Source organism: Xenopus laevis, chromosome 1S (genome assembly GCF_017654675.1).
Source record: "Xenopus laevis strain J_2021 chromosome 1S, Xenopus_laevis_v10.1, whole genome shotgun sequence".
Taxonomy (NCBI): Eukaryota; Metazoa; Chordata; class Amphibia; order Anura; family Pipidae; genus Xenopus; species Xenopus laevis.
This window is the reverse complement of record NC_054372.1, coordinates 131,117,388-131,144,117: the sequence shown is the minus strand read 5'-3', so window position 1 is coordinate 131,144,117 and position 26,730 is coordinate 131,117,388. Positions and strand designations below refer to the sequence as shown.

At 37.3% G+C, this 26,730-nt stretch overlaps 2 protein-coding genes and 1 gene segment (V, D, J or C); 2 read left to right on the top strand and 1 right to left on the bottom strand.

The window, feature by feature from the left end:
- The window catches only part of tox4.S (TOX high mobility group box family member 4 S homeolog), a 45,691-nt gene extending 23,602 nt beyond the window's left edge, over window positions 1-22,089 (top strand). For both annotated transcript variants that reach the window (XM_041575466.1, XM_041575459.1), the window contains one exon: window positions 20,923-22,089. In XM_041575466.1, the coding sequence (XP_041431400.1) occupies window positions 20,923-21,085 (163 nt within the window). In that variant the 3' untranslated portion in view covers window positions 21,086-22,089. The remainder of the gene's footprint in view (window positions 1-20,922) is intronic.
- sall2.S (spalt-like transcription factor 2 S homeolog) lies at window positions 634-14,202 on the bottom strand. Of its 2 annotated transcripts, none has more exons than XM_018243941.2 (3): window positions 13,766-14,202; window positions 4,447-7,349; window positions 634-3,117 (listed from the first exon to the last, which is right to left on the bottom strand). In XM_018243941.2, the coding sequence occupies exons 1-3, from the start codon at window positions 13,836-13,838 to the stop codon at window positions 2,749-2,751; spliced, it is 3,345 nt and encodes a 1,114-aa protein (XP_018099430.1). In that variant the 5' UTR covers window positions 13,839-14,202; the 3' UTR covers window positions 634-2,748. The 2 variants fall into 2 exon arrangements, with proteins under 2 accessions (XP_018099430.1, XP_018099431.1); XM_018243942.2 differs by having other exon boundaries at window positions 4,783-7,349; window positions 13,766-14,201.
- Window positions 22,090-23,601: 1,512 nt separating the features above from the next.
- On the top strand, window positions 23,602-24,877 carry LOC121399454. The segment is given in 2 exon segments: window positions 23,602-24,253; window positions 24,338-24,877. Coding segments are annotated over 2 exon segments (408 nt in total).
- Window positions 24,878-26,730: the final 1,853 nt, after the last annotated feature.

The following is a 26,730-nucleotide window of genomic DNA, read 5'->3' as shown; positions in this document are numbered from 1 at the left end:
GGATATGCAGCCAATAGAGATTGGCAGTAGTTTAGGGAAGAGTGGACCCAACGTGACTGAAGTATTCTGAGCCGGGCCGCCATCATTGGGACACGGGGTACAATTGTACTGGGCCCCAGGGCTAAAGGGGGGCCCGGCTGTGCTGGAAAGTTCATACGGCGTTGGGAAAACCCGAAGCCACAAAAAGACCCAAAGTTGAAGTCCTGTAACCAATAGTAACAGGTAGAAACAGATGCACTTCCCTTGTGCTGCAAAATTCTCTTAATCTGGATACCAACCAAATAAGCATTCATTGTTTTCCAAACTTCTTGTGATTCTTGTGTAAATAAAGTATAATATAATAAAATATAATAAAAACTGAAATCTAGTAAACCATACAAACCTATAAGTTGTAATTACACAGTAAATGCTACCTGTCAGTTGGTAGCTATAGGTTACTAGGCAACTAGCAAACCTAAGGCCATTTATTATATTGCCCACTAAGTGCTTTGTCCATATCATTGCCTTGCGATAATCGTAAGTGTAGTAAAAACTTGTCATATTATAATTTTGCAAGTTAAGAGGGTTGCCACAAAACTAGCCACTTTTACACAACAGAAAATGCAGAACTGATTACGATACAGAAACACGAAATTGGTTTATCTCACATTTATTCAATTAAAATACATGATATTTTAGCAATAAGATACAGTCTCAAGGTTTTGTTTTATCCTACCACAGCCCAATATACTGGACCATGACCCACTAATAAAGGGTCCTTGCAAGCTAAATCGTGGAGTGGTTTTCCAAGAAATAAATTGTTTCAATTGGATGAACTTGGTGGTATGTTTCCCTATTACATTGCATACAAGGTTAGACAATTTTCTGTCCCTGGTGGGTGAATACTGTGCTTTCCATGGGTATCTAAATTGCTATTGCTATATACACTGAATTATAACTGAAGGAAAGGAAAAAAATGAAAGTGATACAGTGCATAAGGTTGTTAATATGGGAGAACAACTATAGAAATGAAACAGTGTGCTATTACAGTAACATGGAAAATAACATTAAAACAGGTTTCTCCCTAAGGCCAGAGACACACGCTCAGATTCAGGGAGATTAGTCGCCCAGCAACAAATCTACTCTTTTTCAGGGGGCGGCTAATCTTCCTGAACTGCCTCCTGCCAGATAGAATGTAACTCGTCGGCGGGATGGCAATTGTTTGCTTCGTTTTCTGAAGTCGCCCGAAGTTGCCTTACGAGGAAACTTCGAGCAACTTTGGATAATGAAGAACTCCGAGTGCCACCCCGCCGGCGATTTAGATTCTAGCCGGACGGAAGGCAGTTTGAGGAGATTAGTCACCCCGAAGAATAGGCAATTTATCACTGGGCAACTAAATCTCCCTGAATCTGAGCATTTGTCTTTACCCTAACAGGCAGGTATTTTACCAGACTGGTAGGTAAAAATGATTGATACCATTGAGGGCAGAAAGATAAAATATAGGAAGGCAGTTATTTTTTTTCCAGAAAAGATGGCAACTTAAAAGGCTGATTTGAAAGTAACAATAATGAAACAATCTGAGATTTCATAAAGAAATCCGTTTCTATTGTGAGAAGCACAGTACATAACAAACTGAAGTTAATTTCTATGTAAAATAGTCTTTTTCACAATAAAGAATATTGTGGGTGACTCCTGTTTATTGCCAATTGGCTCCTTCCCAAAATCCATTGTCTTCCTTCATGTGTTTTTTCATTAATGTATTTGCAGTTAATGATCCTCACAAAGGAATAAGTTCATGTGGCTCAAGTGGGTACATTTTCATAATTAGAGGTATTTAACACTGGCATTTTCCAAACGTATTTTTCATTAAAAATTAGTAGACTGTTTAGGCAATAGTCCTTTTGCATAATTCCGCAAAACTCATATTCTCCTGGTGTACAGATCTGTAGTACTGGGGGTAGAGAACGTGGCTTCACAGTTAGGAATAAAATTGTCAAGCTAAATTAGATACTGCAGTGCCTTAGTGAAAGTAATGAGACCCCAGACCAATTTTCTAATTTTACTTGTAGAATAACTTGTAATAAAAAAATGTCCCGTCCCTTTTGATGAAAAATAGCCTCATGGTAATATTATATCACCACCATGTTTACACGTTTGGTGGTGGCAGGTACAGTATACCACTATACTATGGCTATGGTGTTTTTGTGAAGCAGTCAGTGCAATAATTTTGCCACACATATTGCATAGACGTTGCTCATTTACAATCCCAGATGCAGTGTCAAAGTGCAAAAAAAGGCAAAAAGGTGCTATTTTTTTTGCACTTTGCACACTGCATCTAGGTGTTCACAAATCACTGCAGGGCTTAGTGTTCCCTTTTTGACAGGGCCCCCATCATATAGGGTTGCACCTCCTGACACTGCACTCTTAACTGAGGGCTGGATTTTTCTTCTGACGCTCAGTGCAAATGGCAGCACGCCCTGGGGGATCAAGTGGTCCTAAATTGAGCACAAATGTGATCCCTATTAAATACTTACTCCTTTAGACAGCTGTTATTGCAGCAGAACTCAGCTTTACAATATCAGTGTGGTGCTAATGGTAACAGCATCTTTTCTTGTATTCCCTTTTTTTAGACCTTTTTCACATTAAACATTGTCAACTTAAAAAATAATAAAATGTCACATGCCAGATTTGTTATTAAGAGCAATGAGAATTGGTCAAATGTGTCAAGATTATTACATTATATAGGTGTGGTTTCTTGTTCAGCACATTTTACTTCTCTTCCTTAATTGGACTCTCATGAAGAGCTTCAACAGTGCCTACTGCTGGTTCCTGGATTTCCAATAACCCTCCAACAGGAATATTTCCTACTTTGGATGTCCTCAAGCCAATCAAAGTAGGTGATGAAATGACAGCTGCAGCTCCACCATTTGTTGGGAGAGGACCACTAGTAAGATATGCAGTATATTGGTTCCAAAATGAAATTGGGCTAACACCAACCAGCTGGGCAGGTATATCTTTAGCTAAGAAATCCTGCAGCTTTACTGGAGATCCTGACCGGAGAGGGCTAATGTTATCCAAAGAAAGACGTCTTCCTCTTCTGGATGATGCGTTATTCCACACATGTGTGCTCATATGGACCTGTAATAAAAAAAAATGTTAACATTGATTAGTGGATCCAGAATATTTCTCAACAATTAAAACACAGCATATAACAGCTTTGCTTAAAAAATTTCCCAGTAAATTCCATGCCATGGAAGAAAAAAAAAAAAAAGCAGTCATTACAGTCAACATATGTATTTAAGATCCAATAATATTTCTTTTGGCACAATGTTATGACTTTGTTTATTCAATTTTACAAGCAACAATTAATACTTAAAACTGAAAACACACATCTGTCCTAGGAATTTTAATAATCTAGTGTGTATATATGTACAGTATATGTGTGTGTGTGTGTATGTGTGTATGTGTGTAGCTGTATGCCGGCACTGCATGTATAACTGTATACGTTGTCTGGGTGCAAAAAAAGCCCAAAAGGGTAAATGCTGAATTGGAGGAGGCTCGCAAAAAAAAATATAGCTAACATTTCGGCCAGCAATCTAGCCTTTCTCAAAAGTGAAGCAGGCTAGATTGCGAAACGTTAGCTCTATTTTTTGACCAATAAACACCAATATTCTCTTCATAAGACCTGTGAGTTCGAGCCTCCTTCCGCATCTACCTGTTTATGTTGTTAACTTTCTGGAAGCACCCAGGGTATGTGACTCGGATGGAAGTGTGTGCAATAGCCCTGGACTTTGTTTATATATAAATAAATACAACAAGCCTAATATCACCACATACAATGCCTCGTATCAACTGGAGGCATGTAAAAGTAAATGCCTGTAAAAGTAAATGAATCATATTTCTCCATCTGGCAGAAGAGTATGGCAGAATCTGGCAGATACTAGTAGATGAATGATACCTGTCTGAATTTGTATTGCTGACTGTAAGGTTTGGTGGGGGAGCAATAATAGTCCGGGGTAGTTTGTCATGGTTTTATCTAGGTTTTATCCTGTTACAGTGAATGTAAACCTTGATGCGATGGCATATAATGACATTCATTTCTTCATACTTTGTTGCAACAGTTTGGGTAAGGGCTTTCAAGCACAATAATCCTGACCTCCAAGACAGCTGGAACACCTGAAATGTCAACTGCTAGCCAATCCTTATGATACATCAGCACCAGACCTCACTTATGGTTCAAGGGCAGTAAATTCCACCCACAATGTTAATTTAGTTAAAACTTCTCTCCCTTGATTTCATACTTACATAAATGCATACACACACACACACACACACACACACACATATTAAAAAAGAATTTAGTTACACTGTAAATCCATCATGACTTAACATTTATCCCAATTGAGTGCTTTACCTGTTGAGACAGAATTTGTTTTCCTGTTCACTGTAGTCAATAAAGCTACCTACCTTTAAATTGCCCCGTGTAGTGAACGCCCTTCCACACATATTGCAGATAAAAGGCTTCTCTCCTGTGTGTATCCGCTCATGAATCTGTAAAGCACTGGATGAAGAGAATGTCTTCTTACATACTATGCACAGGTGCTGCTTAGGGCTGCGTCTCAAAGGAGGAGAGACCTGTGAAGGCACCTGCAGCCGAGGAAACTGAACCAGTGCCAAATTCTGGGATGGGCTTACCACTTCACTCTTCACAGAGCTCAGAAGAAATGTTTGGGTTAGAGTTGGTGAATCACCAGCTGGGCATTTGGGGCTGCTGACCCGCTGAGGAGGGAAGTTTTGGCTCACCTGGTGTACATGCTGGACATGTTTCTTCAGAATGGATACCTCCAAGAAGCTCTGCTGGCAGATAAGACAGTGGAAGAGTCCATCTTTGGTATGTGACTTTGCATGGTCCTCTAGTAACACATAAGTTGAGAATTTGTGAGAACAGAGGTTGCAGAAGTGGGCTTCTATCTCTTGTGGACTTTCCTCTGATATGTTGGTCACCTTTGGATCTTCTTTTTTTCTTGTGTTGTTATCATCTTCTAAATCATTTGTATTCATGTTTTGTGGACTCAAACTTGTCTCTGTTTCCATTTTATCCTCTTTGTCAGAATTCAATTGTTCATTTGTTGTTGGGAGTGGAATGGTTTCAGTGGTTGAACTTTGTTCTGGGGATGATGTGTCTTTAGCTAAAGATGGTATAGAATTAATGTTGGCAAAAGAAGGTATGATACTACTTTCATTATTTTTTTTGTCTGTTGAGCCTGCAGCTGTATCATCGTCTAAGCTGGATATTTCTGCATCTACTAGGGCTGTCTTTTCATTTTCTGATTCAGTGCCTTCTAATGAATCAACATCAGTGCTGACTTCATCTGAAAAATCTGCATTAAGTTTTGCAGGCTGTCCTTCTGTTTTTCTCTCTCCTACTTCTGTAAGTTCCCCATTAGGAATCTGACCCCCTAAATGCATTCTTATATGTTGTTGGAGTGTCACCGCATTTGTGAATTTCTTCTGGCATATTGGACAAGAGTTCTGAGGTTTTGAAGATAAGTTGGATTTATGCCCTACAAAGTGGGCTTTTAAGTTTCCCTTGGTTGAAAAAGCTCGACCACATATCTTACACTTGAAGGGTCTTTCCCCACCATGTTGATTGTAATGAAGCCTCAATGCCCTGGGACAGCTAAGCACCCTGAGACAAATTACACACTGATTGGGTACAGTAGCTTGCTTATCAATTTTTTCAACAAGCTGTTGAAGTTTTGAAGTCTCTGAGTAGCCTAAAGGCTCAACAGTATAAGGAAATGGCAATGCTCCAGATTTAAAATGGCTAGCTAGCAGTGCCCAACTTGGAAGAGATGTCACCAGCTTGCTCAGCTGCACTCTACCACTAACACCAGTACCTCCAATATTTGACCTTTCTCCAGGAGGAGTGTTTTCATCAATCTTTGTCTTAGGAGAGCCACTGGGACCTTTTAATGCAGACAAGCCATCCCCAGTTTTCATCAGTACCATTCTGTTAAGTGATGGGAGTCCTTGGATACTGGAAGTAGAGAAAAGACTTAAACTGTCTGTTGCCAACACTGGCGGTATTAGTGTTTTTTTCTCTATTACCTCTTCATCTGCTTTCTCTGGAGGCACTGACATACCATAGGGTAGACCAGTGCTGGTCAATACATAGTCCAAATGTTCAGGCACAGGATTTGGGTTCATTTGGATGTGAGGGTACTTCTCTCGATGTCTGTGAAAATGTACCTTCAGATTGCCCCTAGTAGTAAAACGGTTTCCACAGATATTACATTTATATGGTCTTTCTCCAGTATGAGAACGTAGGTGAATCTGGAGGGCACTGTCACTACCAAAGACCTTTGCACAAAAACGACATTTGTGCCTTCCTGATGCTCTTTCTTGCTGGCTTTCTTCATGTAAAGAATCACTGTTCTTTTGCTTTAATAAGCTTGGGGCAGTCTCCAGTACACGTGTTCCTAAAAATAAACCAGTCTGCAAAGTAGGTAAACCAGGAGGGAATATTGCATGGGGTGATAGCTGATTCTGGGGTGAGCTTGGAAGAGAACTTTGTCCTGATGAAGGCTTGTCAGTGAACCCACTCAACAACTTTTCCTTCCCATTTGCAGTAGTCTTGGTACTGAGTGGGTGTCCCATAGGATTATAGAGATGATGAAGAGCCTGCTTAGAGGCATCATCTACACAAAATGTTTTGGCTGATTCTGCCAAATATTGTGATTTTTTTGGAGGATTAAAGGCAGATGGAGACTTATTTCCTACGATCCTTTCCAATGGAGATGTATTTTGAATCAGTGAGGGCATAGTGATTGATTCCAACATGAGCACCTGTTGACAGATTTGCTCTGTTATTTGCATCTGATGAATCTGTCTCTGTTGCAGAACTCTAAGCTCTTCCAGTATCATAGGGATGTTTATAGGAGCTGCAGCTGCCTGTCCTCCACCAATAGTTTCCTGATTCATTGGAGCAAATCCAAATTTTGGTCCAGACAGCCCATCCATGATCAAACTTCCACTGGGAAACAGGAAACTGTGAGACAGGCCTACTGCTTTCTTGCCCAGATCTTGTGTTGTTGCACCAATTATGCCTGTACTTGGTTCTCTGTCATGTTGTTCTCTCACCAGTGTTTTGTGTGCAGACATTCGGCACTCAGGGCTTTGTGGTGTTGAATTAAATCCCTCACTGAGACTGGCCTGTTGATTCTTTAAAAGTTCTTCTTGGTTATCAACTATCACCACAACCTGGCTGCTAAAAGGGCAATGTTCTTTGTGTCTGGCAAAGTCAGAGGGTTCATCAAACTGAGCACAACACTTCCTACAGACTTGAACTTCTTCACCAGCTGTATCTCCTGCAGAAAAGAGTAGAAAAAGTATTATTTATATTAATCTCAGAAATGCATAATACAAGAGGCATTATAAGTTCAAAATGGGCAAGTGAATGACAGTTATAACACAGGTGCATTTGCTTATTTATTTTTTAATGATACTGTATCCTCCAAAAAGCCCAGCAGTCTTATATTTTTCAAATATGAACCCTCACTAGCTTATATTTTATTTTACAAACTATGTAAAGGGAAGATTTGAAAAATATACTTAGCAGAGAAGCACATTGTATTTTTAGAGCTGGTACTGAAGTATTAATAAAGAAAAATGATGAAAACACCCACATTTGGCACATCACACTTGGTCTATGATTTTCTTGGGAAGCCCCCCATTTTATCTGCCTCCCTCCTACACAAACATGCACACTCTCTCTTCTTTTTAACAGGGCTTTCTTTGTATCTCATCTTTTGTCAAGCATTAATACTCTGGAGAGAAAACCCAGCTTCACAGCTCCTGGTAATTGATTTGTATTCACACAAGAGCTGAGGGGACCGACTTCCAAGCATTGATATGGTAATCCTTTCATGGTAACTGTCCCTTGTTCTGGCTAATTTACTCCCAGGTTCTTCGAGCTTAATTAAACTTGTTGAATTGGCTGGGGGTACCAAACCTTTGAGACAGAGCCTGACAATAAAACATATTCAGGACCAAACTAGCTGCTTCTTGAAATCTGCTCTTACATGTGCTAATAAATATACTGTATGTCTGTATGTATACAGTATGTGTATCATTTACCAAATTTAAAAATATTTTTTTCTGGGTTACAAGCTAATTGCAAATGTATGAATGATTCACCTGTGTCGTATTTAATCCTCTTTTTTGTTCAAACTTTAGAGTATGTAATGCTTTCATTTATTTACTTAGTTACCAAAATGTTTCCAAATTTCAAGCAAACTAAAGAAGGTAAAAGTATAAAAAATAATTATAAAAACACCCATTATGGCCCCTTAGGAATATATTAGAGCCAAACATCTGTGCATAATCCACAAAGACCTGGTAGCTCACCCATTTGATGTATGCAACTCACAATTTTGATATTTTGGCACTAAACCCTCAGGACAGAGTCCTTATTTAGTGGGTCTGTCACTAATGGGGGAACATGGAATCCTGCTAGTGCACAAGTGCAGCCTTGACTGGCACAAAGTGTACACAGTACACATGTACATTCTACACTCTTTACTGATCCCCCTCTAGGGGTCTCATTTCCCCCCTCCCTTTCACTCATTTTTTTCCTATTCAGGTCCTGGGAAAAAGATTTTGCAGCTGGCTGAACTAAGGTTGTGAGTCACAAAAGCTCCCTCTTATCATAGTGACAATGCAAAGAAAGTGTCCCAACCCAATGAGCTGAGAAATGAACCAGCCTCTGCCTCCTAAATTCCCATCCCGGCTCTGTTTCTGACTCTTATAGCCAACACTGTTTTTTCTCTTGTGCACTGTGTGTGGCCTTTCAATAAATGCATGTTTTGTAGTGTGCCAGCTTACTCCACAATGTGCGATAGCTGGAAATTTGCAGTGTGGGCAGTACTATGGTGCACCTTATGCATAGTATAAGCTAATTTTCTTTTATTTAACATGTGCCACTAGAAATTGACATAACACATTATGGGGCAGATTCACAAAAGGACGAAGTGGCTAATTTGCCAGCATTGCCACTCGCAAGGACATCGCCAGTTCACTAACAAGTGCAGGCGTCAATTCGCTAGCGAAAGAGGCCGTCGTTAGCATTTGTTCACATTCTATTGCCAGGCGACTTTTCACTCTGGCGAAAAGGTCATTACTCCTCAAATTCAATAAAGTGCGGATTTTACTGAATGTTACCTCTTTCTCTAGAGTTGACTTCACCACCTCAGACCAGGTGAAGTGCTAAAAATAAGCTAGATCTTCCTCAATCTTCTGTCACTTACATCATTTGCTGTATGCCGAAATTTTTTTTTTTTTAAATTAAGTTAAAAAAAAAAAACGCTGGCGAATATCCTTTGTTTTTTTAAGTGGAATTGCCTGCAAAAGTCCTAACAAGCTTTTTTTGGGTAATTGGTTTTCCCCATACATTTCATAACATATGGAACATTTATCTTACAGTGGGCTCATGTGTAGCGCATTATATTAACTCTCTTTATTAAGGTTCCCTGGACATGTGTAATAAAAAGTGGTAACATGAAGCATTTGCACCAAAATTTATAATAAAGACGTCTATACAATTACCAACCAATGCAAATTGACCTAAGCGCAAAATCACGAGTGAATTTTCGATAGGCACAAACGCTAGCGCATCATCGCTGAAAATGCTCGCACTGCCAAAGTAACGATAGCGAAAATTCGCCATCGTTCGGCGTCCGGGCCGAAACTCCACATAGTAGTGAATTAGCATAGTTGTAGCGCATTTGCATCTGGCGAAGTGGTGCGAGGTGGGCAAAGCTGACACTGGAGAAAATGTGCCAATAAGTGAATCTTTTTAATGCATTTTAATAGCCATTCTTAGCAATGCACATAACTTTTCAAGAAGAGAGAGTTTGCCCATGCCACTAAACTTCTTTTCAATATGTCGTTTTCTCATTCTGTGTACATGGCAGGGGCTTCTGCAACAAAATATACAATTGGAACAAATTTTAAATAGCTTCTGCCATTTAGAGCATGTTCCCTTAGGGATATGGCACACATTGCATTTTGACCCCTCAGTCTCTCAAAAAGAACCACAGTATTCCAAACGCCCCTAATTGGCTATCATTTCTTCCCCACAGGGAAGCATGTGGAAATGCCTTTGGCAGACATCGGTGATAATAAGCACGCACCACTCATGAACACAGATGGGGCCATTTGCTTGGCTGGGGTTTTAGGAAAACCTGTACATGAGTATATAATTTCCCTTTGTTGTTACTCTCAGAAAGCTACTAATATATTTAATAGTGTTATTTAGTGATGGGCGAATAAATTCGACTGTCACAAATTCGCAGCAAATTCCCACATTTCGCCGGTGGCATATAAATTCTTAAATCTCCTGCATCAAAAAAATTTTGGCGCGTGTCCGAAAAGTTGCTAGCGTCAAAATGCTCGTGCATCAACACTATTCGTACGCCCATTGACTTTAACAGTTTCGCTAATTTTTCATTGAAGTGAAACGGGAGAAATTAGCCCATCACTGGTGTTATTATTATTTTTCATTGGTAGGAATATGGGGTTCATAAATTTAATAGATGCAGCAGAGGTGTAACTATAGAGAAAGTAAACTGAGATGCCGGTGGGTCCAGGAGGTATAGGGGACCCATTGCGGCAGTGGCTGTTAAGGGGTTGTAATCCTTAAAAATAAATATTCCACAATGACGTTCTTAGCAACTTTTCAATATACATTTAATGCAAAAGTTCCATGGTTTTAATGTTAACTGTAAAAGTAATTGCTATTAAACAAAGTAACTCAAAGTCTATCTTTTGCTTTTATCTGCACTTCTGCTTCAGACGATTGAAGCAATGTAGCAGAAGCCAGCTGAATAAAATGCCTGTTGAGAACGCAAGGCTTTGATGGAAATGGAGTCTTTACTGGAGAACTGGTTTCTGCTACATTGTTTCAATGTATGAGAACCAGCAGTGCAGAAAGGAGCGGCTACTGTACTGGATAAATTATACAAAACAGTATTGTTCTAAATAAAGTATATCACCATTTTCGAGCCACATTGCAGAGTTTTTTTTTCAGAATTCCAATGTAATTGAGGGTTTGCAATGTGAAAATCAACAGTAGACACAGTACATGTATAGTCTTGAAGCAAACACCTATTCAAGGCAAGTGTATAGAATTTATAATATATTTTACACAGTACAGCACACTATAGAGTGGACTAAAGATGTTCATCAATGATTAGTAATACACCATTTATTATATCTTGCATGCTGTATTGCATGTTCAATTTTCTCAATTTTGTGAGTGCAATGAGTTACAGATTTGGGCATAATATGTGAAATGGCCTAGGGCAAGGTGCAAATTGCAAAAAATTGTGCATTTTTAGTGCACTTTGCCCCTTGTCTCATGATAACAAAGGCTTATATTCTCATGCTCGCTTTGGCCTTGCACCTTACTACCATGTTGTACAACCATTAAATTAGTATGCAGAATTGGTTGAACATGCTGTGGATTTTGGTATACATGCCTTGCATTCAATGCACTACTTGGAGGGGAGTAACTACAGTAATTAGATTGTATTGCAATAATTCACAAACTGTGGGATTGCCCTCTCCCCACCAGTCTCAGTCTGAAGTAAGCTCAATATTTTGGGGAGACTTCTTGTTAGGTCTACTAGATAGACCTGAAAGGTCATATTTAAAACCAATAATGGGATCTGGGGTGAACATGTATTTACAATATATTCTTGAGACTAAGGTTTAATGGCTGGTGCTACAAAGTTTTCATATATCTGCTACATTGTCATGTGCTAAAAAATCCCGAAACTGTGTGCTGTAAGACTTTAAAAAGCAAGTCTTGTTTATTTTACTATTATTATTATCATTATTATTATTAATAATAATACTAATAATAATCACAAATATGGATTATTATTGGTATTGTTATTATTCATAATAATAATAATAATAATCACAAGACATTATTAATGGAATAATCTACCCTCTTGTTTGTATAAAGAGGATATTAAAAGTCAAAAAGCTGTTTGCACCTTTCTGTAGCGGAGCACTGGTGGGGTGCCAAAGTGTGCCATATCTTTAATATGCACTAAATGGCATACATTTTTTTAACCAAAAGTGCCTGCAAATACACTTTGGGGCAGATTTATCAAGGGTCGAAGTGAATTTGAGGGAAAAGTAAAAAAATTCAAAATCCGAAGTAATTTTTTGGATACTTCGACCATCGAATAGGATACTACGACTTCGAATTTGCTTCGAATTCGATTCGAAGTAATATAGTTCGAATATTCGATAATTGAAGTACTGTCTCTTTAAAAAAACTTCAACTTCAATAGTTCGCCAAATGAAACCTACTGAAGTGCTATGTTAGCCTATGGGGACCTTCTAATGCATTTTTCTAAGTCTTCACACATCGAAGTAAAATCGTTTGACCATATGCTAAAATAGTTCGATTTTACTTCGATCGTTTGATGGCCAAATTCGGTGAAAAATCCTTTGACTTCGATATTCGAAGTCAAAGTATTTTAATTCGATGGTCAAATTGTGTAACTACCTGTGAAAGGGAATTTCTTTTATAGAGATTTCTGAATACCCAACCAATAATATACTGTTATATTAAATGTGTTTCAAAAAAAATATCGTATACATTAGGGGGCAGATTTATCAAGGGTCGAATTTTAAAGTAAAAAATACTTCGAAATTTGACCATCGAATTAAAATACTTTGACTTCGAATATCGATGGTCAAATTTATTTTTTACTTTGAAATTCGACCCTTGATAAATCTGCCCCCTAATGTATCTGATATATTTTTTAAAACACATTTAATATAACAGTATATTATTGGTTGGGTATTCAGAAATCTCTATAAAAGAAATTCCCTTTCACAGGTAGTTACACTTAAAGCGATGTACTTCAAAGTTTCCTTGAGAGTCAAACATTGTTTATACTATATAAGTGGTGTAAGATTGTAACAACATTATCTTACAGGACATTAGTCATTGTATTCATATACTACAGTATAAACATAACACGCTCTTAAAGTGGAAGCATTAACAATGAACTATTTAATGGACAGGTTTTTATTTTTAAAAAACATTTCAATTGTTTAATTAAAGAAATAGCTGAAATAAATCTCTTTTTTTTTTTTTTCAAACAAAATCAGGCGGTAGAACAAGACAATTAAGTTAAAATAAGCACAATCCAAAAATAAGGAATTGAAGAACAACATCCCTATTATAATATTAAGGTTTCCTTCATAATTAGTAAATATATGTAGTTAAAAATAAATATATAGCCACATAAGAAACAAGGCAAAGGATGTCACATTTCCTCCTACCCTACTATATTTTGTTGAGTGTGTTCAGTTATAGACTGCAACTTTAAATTGAGAAAAAGCCAAGAACAATTTTTCGATTATTGGATTTTTTTTATTCAAAAGTCACCATTAGGTATAGACAACTTAAAAAAAATGAAAAAACACCTTTGCTTACAAATATCAATATACTGATACCATCCTTCCATTGCTGATACAAAAGCCAAACGGGTGCCTTTGACTAGTTACACTTTAGTCAGCTCAAGAAGATCAAGCAAAAATTATTATGGAATAAATCCAAATGCATTTTGAAATGTGCATCAAAGTGGGATATTTTGCAAGTCATCTTTCATGAATATTTCTGCATACTGGAAGTAGTTTGTTTAGCTATAGGACAAACCCTCCAAACCTTTACTTATTTAGCTTGAGTTTCCCTCCTTACCATTCTCTGAAGAGGTAGAGTTTTCACAGTCAGAAATGAGCTGCTGAGGTTTTCTCTGCTTTCTGCGCGACATCTCCACCACTCCTAATTGTCTTCCTGGGTGAGAACTTTTGTTTTCCAAAGAGCAACGGTAAAATGTGATCTCTTCTATTGGAGATGAAATCTACTTGTTTACGGTTCCTTCTCTTTCCTCCTTCAGTTCCATTAAGCAGCGTATACCAGGCTAATGTTAAATGTATTCAGTCTCACATCTATCTATCTATCTATCTATCTATCTATCTATCTATCTATCTATCTATCTGTCCCTCTCTCCATCTCCTGTAGCCTATACGTTTCTTTGTCTCTCCTTATTGCTACTTTAATCTCTGCACTGTTTGCTTTATCTCCAGCTCATGCCCCAAACTCTCAGGCACAACACTGTTGGTCAGCTACCAAAATGGACACTCCTACTTTCTCTAACTCCCACTTATTGTGATAAAACAGAAGAATTTCATGAAATTGACTGATTGCCCTGTACATAAAGGGAAGCCCCCTCCCCTTAGCCAGTCATTATAGTTGCAAAAGGCATTTAAAGGAAAAGTGCTTTGCAAAACAACTCATACTAAATGCGTAATATTTTACATTTTATTTCACATGTTAAATATGTCTATTTAGACTTGACTTGACTTAAGCTTACATAACATATCTATAAATCATATACAAACAGTAGTATCTCTCTTTCCCTGTTACTCTGCTGTATGAAATATAATAATAAATATAGTGATACACTCAGTATCTGCACTCAAGCAGAATTAATGGCGCATGGTCATATGTCTGTAGAAAAGAAGAGCATCCAAAATAAATATAAATATGGATTTATTGTAAAACTGTCTCTGTGGTTTCTGGACAGGTAACAGAAATACTGATATATCCTGAGATTACCATTCACATCATTACAAGTGAATCATTGATTTAAACCAGTAAGCTAAACACTTGTGAGCTATGTCTAAGTCTTTAAGAATAGTTGTGAGTTTTGTGCACACTAATAAATATCTGCTTTTTGTCCCTTTGACTGTGTTTGCTCCCCCTCCAAGAAAGTGCTTGCCATAAACAAAAACTCTGTAGGGGATACATGAGAGTGGGGAGAGGGGAAAAGGACAGTAGGAGGAGGTATGGAGGGCAACAGTGAAAGTGCCTGTGTGGTAGCACAGCAGATATCTTTGGATCTGCGTAACCTGAGTGTGCTGTTCCTATACACATCCTCAACAGGGCTTGTGGGGGTGTCATATTCAACCAATTTGTAGTTCCCTAGGTAGTCTTGTGGCCTTAACTCTTTCAATGCAGAAGGGATGATGAATCTTGGCAAAATAATTCCTGGCAGTAAAAGATAAATGCTAGGTTAAAGAGGTCTGTGCAGCTAGAAGTAAGAAGAATATCAGCTGCTACATTTTGCTTGTTTTTTCCTGGGTTTTGGTGTTGGATATGCATTTGTATTGAAAGTTTATCAATTGCATTCAAAATATGCAGGGATGAATATGATGCTAAAATCATACTCACTTTTGAATCGGGTGACTGAAGACGAATTGAGAGTAAATTCAAAGATACCATGCCTTTGTGTTCTAACATAACCTGTACAGTTCTAAACTTGTGCAGAAAGTCAGGTAGTATACATTGTTTTGGTAGACAAAGACCAGGGCAATAGGATGAAAGCTTCAAGGCTGTAAAATGGGAAATGTTAGCTCTCAAACTGCGCTCAGTTACAGGGGCCTCAGGGGCTGTATCACAAAAAACTTTTATTCTTTCAAGTTGCAGATAAAAATGTTATAAACACAGGTTTGATGATGATGATGATGATGATGATTACTTGCACTTCCATGTTTCACAAGTTGTTGCCATTAAGGCAAAAGAATAAAAGCAGAATATCATTTGTGTTGCATCTAAGACATTGATATTTGGCACCGGATAACAATGAAACAAAGCAGAGTTGTATTAAACATTTGGAAGATCTCTATAACAATGTCACTGTGATAGAAAACAAATGAGCACAACGCTATTTCCAGTTTATATACCCGTAGAATAATATTGCACCTACAGGTCTCCGTTTTAGGCCTTCTATGCATGCATGTAACCCTTTAAGCTCTAGCCATGCTGGATTGTACATTGCTAGTCAATAGGTTTTTCCCTTCAGAAAAACGCGAGCCCTGAAATGTAAAATCTGAAGTGCTGGTACTTCAGTATTTAGTTCCATTAATTCAGTAACGTATGGCACTGAAAGGGTCAATACCAGTGTCTCGTTGTAAAGTAGTGTAGTTATTCTGTGAGTTATTTAATTGCTGAAGTGGCAGCATTATAGGAAAGCTTTATGATAAAAGATTTACCAAGCTACTTCACTTAAAAGATGCAAATGTAATCTAGATTATGTTACACTTGATCACCTCTTTAGCAATCATCTAGCATGTAAATGGTTTATTTAATTTGACTCTATTGGATTATGTTTCTGACAAAGTTGGCAGTACTCCCTGCATTGTTTCAAAGGCAACCTTTTCTGAAAAAAAAATTACAAGCCTATATATTTATCTTTATTCCCTACTAATATATACCTCCCAACTGTCCCGTCTATTGTGGGACAGTCCCAATTTTGACAGCTCAACCCGCAGTCCCAGATTATTACTGAAATGTCCGACTTTCTCTTTGATCTCCTATAAAGTTTCTAAAACATAACTGGCTTTTGGCAGAGAGCCCAGAATATGTGGCAGGTGCACTTTGCTTTTTTAAAATTGTTACAAAAGTATCAAAGAAATTTTTTTAACAATTTAAGATAAGCAGGTCTCTTGGGGAAACTGTGACTCACATCTTAAGGGCAATTCACCTTTATGAGCAAAGCTGTAATAACACATAAAAAAATAACACAGAAATGTGTTCAAACTTTCATAACCTGCCAAATTTTGTAAAATTAATATAGTAATTAGGGGGTATGACCATAAAGTGGATGTGGTCAAAATGGTGTTTTGTCCCTCTCTCTATTTCCAAAATATTGGAAGGTATATTAGTAGCATTTGGATCAAGCACCTGTTTTACCATCCAGGCCAGAAAATTACCATCCAGTTGGCAACTCTACCTAGAAGAGAACTAAGTAACATAACATGTAGCTTTGATACAGGGCTGCAACACAAAGCTAGAGAGACAACAATTCTATGACACTAATGATATAACCCCCATACTGTATTTTCTGATTCCTTAACAGAGAACTGGTAATACTAATACTAGACAGAGCTGCCTATATTCACCTTCATCTGCTACAAACTCCAAGTGGGACAAGGAATAACCTAATGGCTTTCTTAAATAAGAATCATGTCTTAGGAATGTTTTCCTATTAGCAAATTTAAAAGTAGACAAATAGAAAAGTAATTAAAAGAGTTATATTGTAGATCTTCATTTGGGGACTGGCATATCTGTGAGATGTTTCATTTAAAAGTTATTGCAGCTACCTTTGTGATGATAGACCATAAACAAATACCTTTGCCTTTATGTTAAATCTGCTCAGATTTAAGGTAAACACACATTTTTACGTACAGCGAGTGGCTACAGTGTGTTGCCAGTTGTGCAAGGGCTTATAAAAAATAATCATAATACTATAATATTGTTGAGAGGCTTTACCTGTGTTTGTACTGCATTCTAATGCAACAGCAACATTATAGAGCACATATAAGGGGAATATAATTAAAATCACTAGGATTGTTTAATGTGAATGTTTAGTGCTGCTCGCAATGTAAATGCATTCTCTGGCAAATATTACATTGCTCATTATCGCTAAGCAAAAGTTAGCATTAACACCTGCGCTGGGTTTGTTTTTTTTTTAAAAAAAATACTTTGTTGCAAAAGACGCTTGATGAAATGTTATTACATACACTGTAGATGTTCGCAAAAGCCATTTGTTTTCAAACTTTACAAGGCAGTCGTTGAGGTCTCAAATGAGTCAAAAAGGACACGAACAATGAAAATCTTGGTTGCTCGCGTTTGAAAACAAAACATATTAAATTCCTCCAATAGTCCCTTACAGTTGAATTTTTATCCAAAATTTTAAAGATTTTGTTTTCTTTAAGTTTTCTGGCAATTGCTTCTTTCAGTCACTGGCTTGAAATCTATTTAGAACTGGATCATTTAAAACAATCAGTGGTGTTATATTTTGTGAAGATTAACTCTGCTGCTTTTTCAGCATTGCAATGGGCATTGACAGGTTAACAGAAGGGGACACTTGTTGCTAGGACTTATTCAGTAACGCACACATTGTCTGTATTGAATAACAACCTCATTAACATTACACTGAATTCCACCACACCCCAACCCCCACAGCTAACCCATCATTCACTTCATACTACCCAGCCATTATAATAGAGGCAGAGTATCAATATTAACCCTGAGAGAATAGGATTTTAGCATTCACTAAGGATGCTAGATAAAAAGGTGAGCCTTCATGCTGATAACCTGCAGGATTATTATTATTATTTTGTTTCCTTTCCAAAAGTTGACTATACTGTTTTCATGCTTTTTTTATTCCAGCATTTGTGATTCTCATCCTGGCATGTAGTGTCATACTATCAATAATTGTCCTATGGCCTTTGGGCTCATTTCACATGATTTTTTTTTAAATTCTTTATTTTTAATTTTACATATAATAGAGAAGGGTTACAGAAAAAATATACATAATAGAATAGCATACATTCATTCATACACTCAAATACAGTTCCTAACAAAAGTCATTGACTCATTTTGAATGTTAAATACATCATCCTTTTCTATTCGAGTGAACCCTACCCTGGTTTATGTATTTATATTACATCCCATTTATTCTAACCTCTTCCTAACCTCTTATTCTAACCTCTAGTCTTATTCTAACCTCTTCAACCATGGAAACCACACCTTCCAATATACTGCGCTACTATGGTGAAGTAGATACGTTAACTGTCTAACTTCCGCTATAGAATCCAGCCATTCACTGTATGTAGGGGGTACTATGGACTTCCAATCCTTGGGAATGAGAGCTTTTGCTTATTGGAGTCGCTGGAAAGTCAGAGGGTCTTTAAGTAACATTTACTAGAGCTTTGAGGGAACATCCTCTTAATTCACTGGTGTGTAATACCATCTTGTGGTCAACTTATATATTGCCTCTTTTGTCTTAGAGGCTCTAGATGTTTTATGTACACCATTGATTATTTTATCCCATGTATTGTCTGATAGGCTTATGCCCAGTATCTAGACTTTTGTCTAGTCACTGTAATTTTTAATCACATCCATTGTAGTTAAATGAATGCTGTGCGGTCAAAACCAAATGTGTAGATCAGCAGTTACTATAGGACAAAAAACATAGGTGCCAGTTCTACCTAACACAGAAAAAAACAACAAAAGTGCAGATCTCTAGCTGTAAGGCTCATGTTCCATTGTTTATGGACTGATGAAAAAGTTATATAGAATTTTCTTTACCAACAAAACATATACAGCCAACATTGTGGATATCTATTTTATGTTAGTGTTGCATGATAGTAAATTGACACAAGGTGTCACTATTTCACTAAAATTGAGTACTTAAATCACCTTTAGCTCAACTTCCACATTTTACACGATGGGGCATATTTGTCAAAATCCGAGTATTGTAACAAAAAAAGCCTGAACAAACTAGAATCTACGATTGGACCTTATTTATTGTTAAAAAATCATAATTTCATCGGATCAGGGACAAACACGAAAAAATATAGCAAAAATTTGAATCGTACCATTTTTTACGAGTTTTTTGCTGAGCTGGAACCGATTTTCGGGGCTAATCTCAGCGCAGACCACAGAAACTTCCAAATAGGATAGGGACCTCTAACATTGAATTATATACAACCTCGGCAGGTCTCAGATGAAGAATTTTTGGATTTAGACTTTTTCCATCCATGTCAATAATAAATCCTGAAAAATTCGATTTTTTTTCCACTAAAAATTTGGATTTTATACTAAATAAAAACCCCCTTGAAGTCATTTCTAACTACCATGTGCCATGTACCCTCACTTCCCTGACTTTTGAACTTGCAAATGCTTACACATGAGGTCACATTTACTAGCATAGGTGCTAATGTCTATCAAATCTTTACTTTCATGCAATAACTTATGGCAGACTGCTCAAAAGCTGCTATTGGTGACCAACCAATCAGCAATGGTGCAGTTTAACACCTATGTTCTGTAAGCCCCCTTGTGTCTCATACTCTCTTCTCCTTTAAACTGTAAAAGCTCTAATGAGCAAAGTCCTCATTACTCCTGCATCTGTTACTATTTGTGCATTGTCTTAATGTTTTATGTGTAGACCCCTCTGTTGTACAGACGTCTGGTAGTGTGTTTGTGGTTTATACATAACTTTTCAATATTAATAACAATAATGTCTTATGTGTGTTGTATAAGAAACAATAGTGTGCGGATATCTGCCAAGTGCAGATAGGGATTCTCGCTATTTAACAGATGTGACATTTCATCTGGGATTTTTAAAATTAGCACTTACAACTTCAATTCTGCCAATGTCTAGCCAGCAGGCATCTGATATACAGGATAAGGAAAAGCATATAGTCAGTTGCTGGATGGATTGTCTTGTGACTACTTAACAATGTAACCAGAGAATCCTTACAATAAGCAAAGAGGAAGGTACAATGTGACCAAATTATTAAAGTGCATAGATTAGTGAAAAAGGAAGGGGCCCTTTGTCGAAACATGTGAAGACATTTTTGAGTGTGCCTGAAAAAGCCATGATTATGATGAACCACAGGTTGCCCCACCCAATAAGTTATTTAAAGCAGTCCTCTAAAGTGAAAAACTTGCAAAGCAGAACTTATTTAGACTCAGCATATGGAACTTGAAATGAGGATTTCTGCTGTTGTCCTCACTCTCCTTACAGGTAATGCATACCAGCAGCAGTGGGTATCATTTATAATAGTATGATGCTGGATGAAAAACATATATTTCAGTACCATGCAGCAGTAATCTTGTTCATTTCACAAGAACCAATGATGTAATGCTTAGAGCTTCTCTAGCTGTAGATTCTAATTGCACCAAAAACTTAAATTGGAGATTTTAAATGAAAGATGTTTTCATTTTAGAAGATTAACAATGATGAAGTTAGCTGTAAATATAATATTGTGTGTTTTTTTCAGGGGCCTTGGGGCAGTACTCTGTAAACCAGCAGAGCCATCAGTTTGTTCCAGAAGGAGATTCATTTCAAATCAATTGTTCATATACTGGTACGGAGTACAGCATCCAATGGTATCGGCAAACTGGGAACCAACCACTGCAAGCAATAGGAGTGCTCCTTACTAATGGCCATTTGAGAAAGAATGATTTCACTTTGTTTCTTGATAACAAGGAAAGATTCACTTTTCTTTATCTGAACATTAGCAGCATGGAAGACTCAGCGGTGTATTATTGTGCAGTGGAGGCACAGTGGCACATTTTCATACAGGCAGAAAACAATATTCTCATGCAGGGAGTCAATTTGTGATTTAGGAGTTTCTTATCTGAACTATCATTTGAGTATGCATGGATTTAATTGAAGTTTTACAGCACTAAAGAAATTAGGTTAAACATGTTTTACCCATGACAAGACTGGAAACCTTAGGGAGTATTTGAAAAATAAATTATTCAGTACAATATAGGGGAGGTTTAGTTACAAACATGTAAGTAATATATACGTACACATTTCAACAAGCTAAATTTGCTACAGATTTTGTCTCTCCTTTACTCATTTTTTTCTGGCCTTCCTGAACTGCATTAACTGAAGCAGAATAGCTATTTATCTATAATTTAGAGGAGATCAACTAAAAAACTAAAAAAAAAAGCCATATCTTAGAATGATTTTGGCTATTCCTCACCCACATACAGTATTTGTAATTATTTTGTACTGGAGCAATTCTGCCTACTCCCTCTACAATGAAGTGTAGCTATAAGAAGCTGAGTTCGCTTTAGCAGAGGTAAATGTATTGTAAAAAAAGGTATGATAAAGCATAAAGGCATAAAGGTACTGTAGCTGGCATTGTATTTAAAACAGCAAAACATTCCTATGAGAAAGTAATTTCTTACTTATTATCTTTAGGAGACACAATGACGTCAAAACAGTAAACGATGCTGAATGATAACAACTAAAGTGAAAACTGGACAAGCTTGAGTTAATAGCTGCATATATAACATATCATTTATGAGAATGTAAGGAAAAATTGCAGTTAAAGTATTGACTACTATCAAAACTGCCCAGCTAGTGAAATCCCCTGAGGTCTCTGATAAAAGATGCTCTAGTCCAGTGATCCCCAACCAGTAGCTCGTGAGCAACCCCTTGGATGTTGCTCTCAGTGTCCTCAAAGCAGGCTTGGAAGCGAGTTTTAATTGCATAAAAACGAAGTATAGTGCCACGTAGAGCCTCCTATAGGCTGCCAGTCCACATAGGGGCTACCAAATAGCCAATCACAGCCCTTATTTGACACAAGGGACTTTTTCATGCTTGTGTTACTCCCCAACAGGGCAGAATCTATGATAACCCCAAGGCACCGAGATGTAGTGGAATTGTTAACTATGGTAGACACTTCTGGGATGTTATGGGTATTTTTTATTTTAGAGGTAATTCATTTAAGGTAGCATTAGGGCATCCAAGTAGAGAGAGTGACAGGCATGACAAGACATGAGTTAAGAGTTCTGGGTTGAACTCAGGCGAGGAGAGATAGATCTGAGTATTGTCAGCATAGAGGTGACAACCATATGAGTTAATTAGTTTGCAGAGGGAGGAAGTATAGAGAGAAAATAATAAGCCAAGTTGCATGGAAGGCTGCAGCAGTCTTACAGCACAATGAAAGCATGCCCCACTGGCTTAATATATATATTTTTTATTCACAGATAATGAAAAGAGTACAATTGATAAACGTAGTGATAATATCAATAACAATATTAACAACAAAAGCATCAATAACATTAGGGGGCAAATTTGCTTATGGTCAATTAACCCTCGATATTCGACTGCCGAATGTAAATCCTTCGACTTCGAATATCGAAGTCGAAGGATTTACCGCAAATAGTTCGAAAAATCGTTTGATTGAACGAAATCCATCGATCGAACGATTTTTCTTCGACCTAAAAATTGTTAGGAAGCCTATGGGCAACTTCCCCATAGGCTAACATTGCACCTCGGTAGGTTTTAGGTGGCGAAGTAAGGGGTCGAAGTTTTTCTTAAAGAGACAGTACTTCGACTATCGAATGGTCGAATAGTCGAACGATTTTTAGTTCGAATTGTTCAATTCGAAGTCGAAGTAGCCAATTCGATGGTCGAAGTTTTTTTTATTCTATTCCTTCACTCGAATAAGTAAATGGGCCCCCAGATGTAGCAATCCTGCCAGAATAAAAGAAAATCAATATAGTATATAATATTGAAAAGTTACTGTACGTCCAGAGTTAAATGTTCAAAATATGAAACAGTAAATCAAAAATTTGTCTTCATGAAATTATAGCTAGAATATAAAGTTTGATTTTGAAAAGTAGGTTCATGTTTCCAAAGAAAATGTGAAGAAAATTGATGGTTAGTCGAAGGATGAATTGTTAAAGGAGAAGGAAAGGCTAAAATGAAGTAAGCTTTATTAGACATGTCTATCTAAATACACCAGTAAACCCTCAGTTAATGCTGCTCTGAGTCCTCTGTCAAAAGAAACACCACATTTCTTTCCTTTTATTGTGTACACATGGGCTTATGTATCAGACTTCCTGTTTTCAGCTGAAACCTCCAGGAGAGACTCAGGCAGGGCGTGATGTCACACCAAGCCAATATGGTAGTTGCTATCCTAAACAAACAGAGAACACTTAAAGAGCTGTTTACTCATGTTTGGTAAAGCATTCTGCAGAATAAATATAGTGTTCTAGCTTGTGGCTAATCTATTGGCAATAAACTGCTTCAGTAGCTCTCCTTCTCCTTTAAAGCTAGTTCGCAAAGAATTTATTAACCCTTGGAACCGTAAAGGAATGTATTAATATTCTCTATCTTTCTTGTCTAAGCCATGTAAATACATTTTCCACTTGGAGTTTAGTTTTTGTTAGGTCTTTTTGTTATCTAAACTGAAATGTATAGCTTTGTTAATGTACGAACTTCGCAGTTCTGGTAGAATCTCCTTAACAGAAGGTGAAGTGGACAATCCAATTTTACCCGCTTAATATTGAGCATTATTCTACACAAAGCAGAAGGTTTTACTGTGTAAAACATTTTATCTATAACAATGGCTAAAAAGCTGAGGGGGGCTTTTACACCTAGGTTCCATCAACCCATTAGATACAATGCAATGCTCTATCCTACATCTAGCTGTTGAAGAAGCTGTAGCTTTGACCACATTTTCTAAGCCCCTCCCACTAAGCAAACTGTTGCAGATAAACCAGCAGAAGAACAGAGGCACATTTCATGTTTGGAGTCCCCAAAAGCAAAGATGAGGATTTCTGGTCTACTTGCCATTTTCATTACAGGTAAATTAGTATACAGTATATGCTGCAGTTTCTAAATAAGATTTAATATATTATTTACCTTTCTGTGTGTGTGCTTTTTTTCAGGAGTTATGGGACAGTACACTGTAGATCAGCCCAGCAATCAGAATGTTATAGAAGGGAATCCTTTTCAAATCAACTGCTCCTATACAGGCACCGAAAGAACCTTGCAATGGTACCGGCAGATTCGTAACCAACCACCACAAGCACTGCTGTTATTAATTAATACTGGTTACAAATCAGAAAATGGTTTTACTATGTATTTGGACATAAAGAGCAAGTTCACCTTTCTATACAAGAATACAACTCGGATAGAAGATTCAGCAGTATATCATTGTGCACTGGAAGCACAGCAGTTTCGACTCATACGAGCAGAGTACAATATCCTGATGCAAGACATGAGATACCTGTTAAATATGGAACTATTTTGTGACTGAGAGACATCATGCATTTTATTTCTGAAATCAAAAGTGATCAAACATTAATGACTGTGAGGATGATCAGACATTTCTGTGTTACTGATAATTTCCAGCTTTTACCTCTGTTATTGCAGACATGCTAGGAGACTGCTCTCAATAAATAAAATATACAATTCTTATGCTCTCATTTAGAAGAGATGAGTTTAGTGATACAGTTTAGGCGCCTTCCACATTACTAAAATGAATTGCAGACATAGGGTGGATAGCCTTAGATAATACTTAATTAGTTGTTTGGTTATGGCAAAACTGGGTCTCACAAAGATTTCAACTACATACTATTCACTGATGTATGTTTCTTAATAGGTCGGGGCTATAGGGCTATATAATAAAAAACATTGACAGAACTTGATAAAGGTAAAGAAAAATGCGCAACAAGTTTGACTTTAAGTCGTAAGTTTATTATGGTTTTATGAACAAATGTGAACACAACAGTCCTTCATTTCTAATTTTCCTTTTTTGTTTAATCTTTTGTATTTGTTCTGTGTACAATATGAACAATTCAGAAAGAATGTATTACAGTTTCTGTAACAAAAATGACAACTCTAATAAAAAAGATATATTAAAACAAAAATGAATTGCAGACACCTTTGCAGTAAACCCAACCAGTTAACTTTTATTGCAGCACTTCATAACTGTCATGGAACACTGGTACATCCTTCCTTACAATAAGGGTTCATAGTAGTCACATACTTCCAAAAAGTGGCATCTTTTTCATGATGTTTTCACTTGTGCCCAGTCTGACTTGCACTGCACTTAAATGCAGCTTAACAGCAAAGATGCTTGTAGGTTAAACCTGTGGATCAGGTCCACCTTGATACTGGACCCACTGTCCTTGTCAACATACTAATACTAGGAGAAGCTATAACTGCTAGATATCTGCTGTATCAAGTCTTATTAGTCAGCTTGCACTTAGTCTTTGCGGAAGCTCCTTGCTTCTGTTCTGCCGTTGTTTCCATTTACGACTGTGACCCTTTATACACTCTAAGGGCCTATTTATCACGCTGTGACCACATAAGTCACACATCAACAGACGCAAGCCTATGGACCTCCACCCTCTGCAACCCCTTTTACTCTAAGGTTACTACCTCGTCCTCTTTTACTAGCGACAAATGAAATTCTTGTGGTAGCTAATTAGTAATCTTTGCAAGGTGTTTTTGTGACGCCAACATATGAGTTTAGAAAAGACTGCTGTATATGTGTCAGGTAGGAGCTGTATAACATAGGTAAAGTGGGTATTTGACATATTGATAGGCTGGAAACATGTTGTAACAGAGAAGGAAGGTTTATTAATAAAGATGAAGGCAATATAGATTGTTTGAACAGATGAGAGCAAGATATAAAAAATACATATCAGGGCCAGTTGTCAGAGGCAGGCAGCAGAAAATGACAAATCCATATAACAGGCTGAAGTCGGGGGAGGCTGAAGACAGAGGATAGTTCGGTAAACAGGCCAAAGTAAAATACCAGGAGATCCAACAGAGTTCAGGCAAAAAGGAACTAGAGAGGAGGAACAAGTTATGGAACAGAGAACCAGGTAGGACTATGATAACAGCAGGCTAGATTAGGCTATAAGGCTTCTATGATCAAGCAACTGGGAGTTGCTTGTAGTGGGCTTATAAAGCCGCTTAATTAAATAACTGGAAACACTTGTGGGCTTATTTATCAAAAAATCTAATTTGTGAGGTTTGTGAGTTTTTTTCTACTTCGAATAAACTCACAATTCATAAAAACTTGAATGTTTGCTTATTTATGAAAACATCCCAATGTAAAAAAACGTGATTGAATACAATCATGAAAAAGACTGGAATACCATGATTTTTTTTTAGTTTATTGGCTTCTCTGGTGTCAGACTGGTCTCTTTCACTCCCTTTAGATTTTTAACATCCAGCTAATTTTCATGATTCGGTTCATGCTGTTTTAGGAGAGTAACCTGCATTTCTATCCTTCACTCTATAAGGTAGAGGTGGGCTATTATATTAT

Excerpts from the sequence above, each read along its gene's own strand:
- sall2.S (XM_018243941.2), bottom strand. The coding sequence starts at position 13,838 with ATGTCGCGCAGAAAGCAGAGAAAACCTCAGCAGCTCATTTCTGACTGT. Across the intron at positions 7,350-13,765 it reads CTCTACCTCTTCAGAGAATG|GAGATACAGCTGGTGAAGAA; the intron begins GTAAGGAGGGAA and ends TCTTTTCTGCAG. Across the intron at positions 3,118-4,446 it reads CTACACGGGGCAATTTAAAG|GTCCATATGAGCACACATGT; the intron begins GTAGGTAGCTTT and ends TTTTTATTACAG.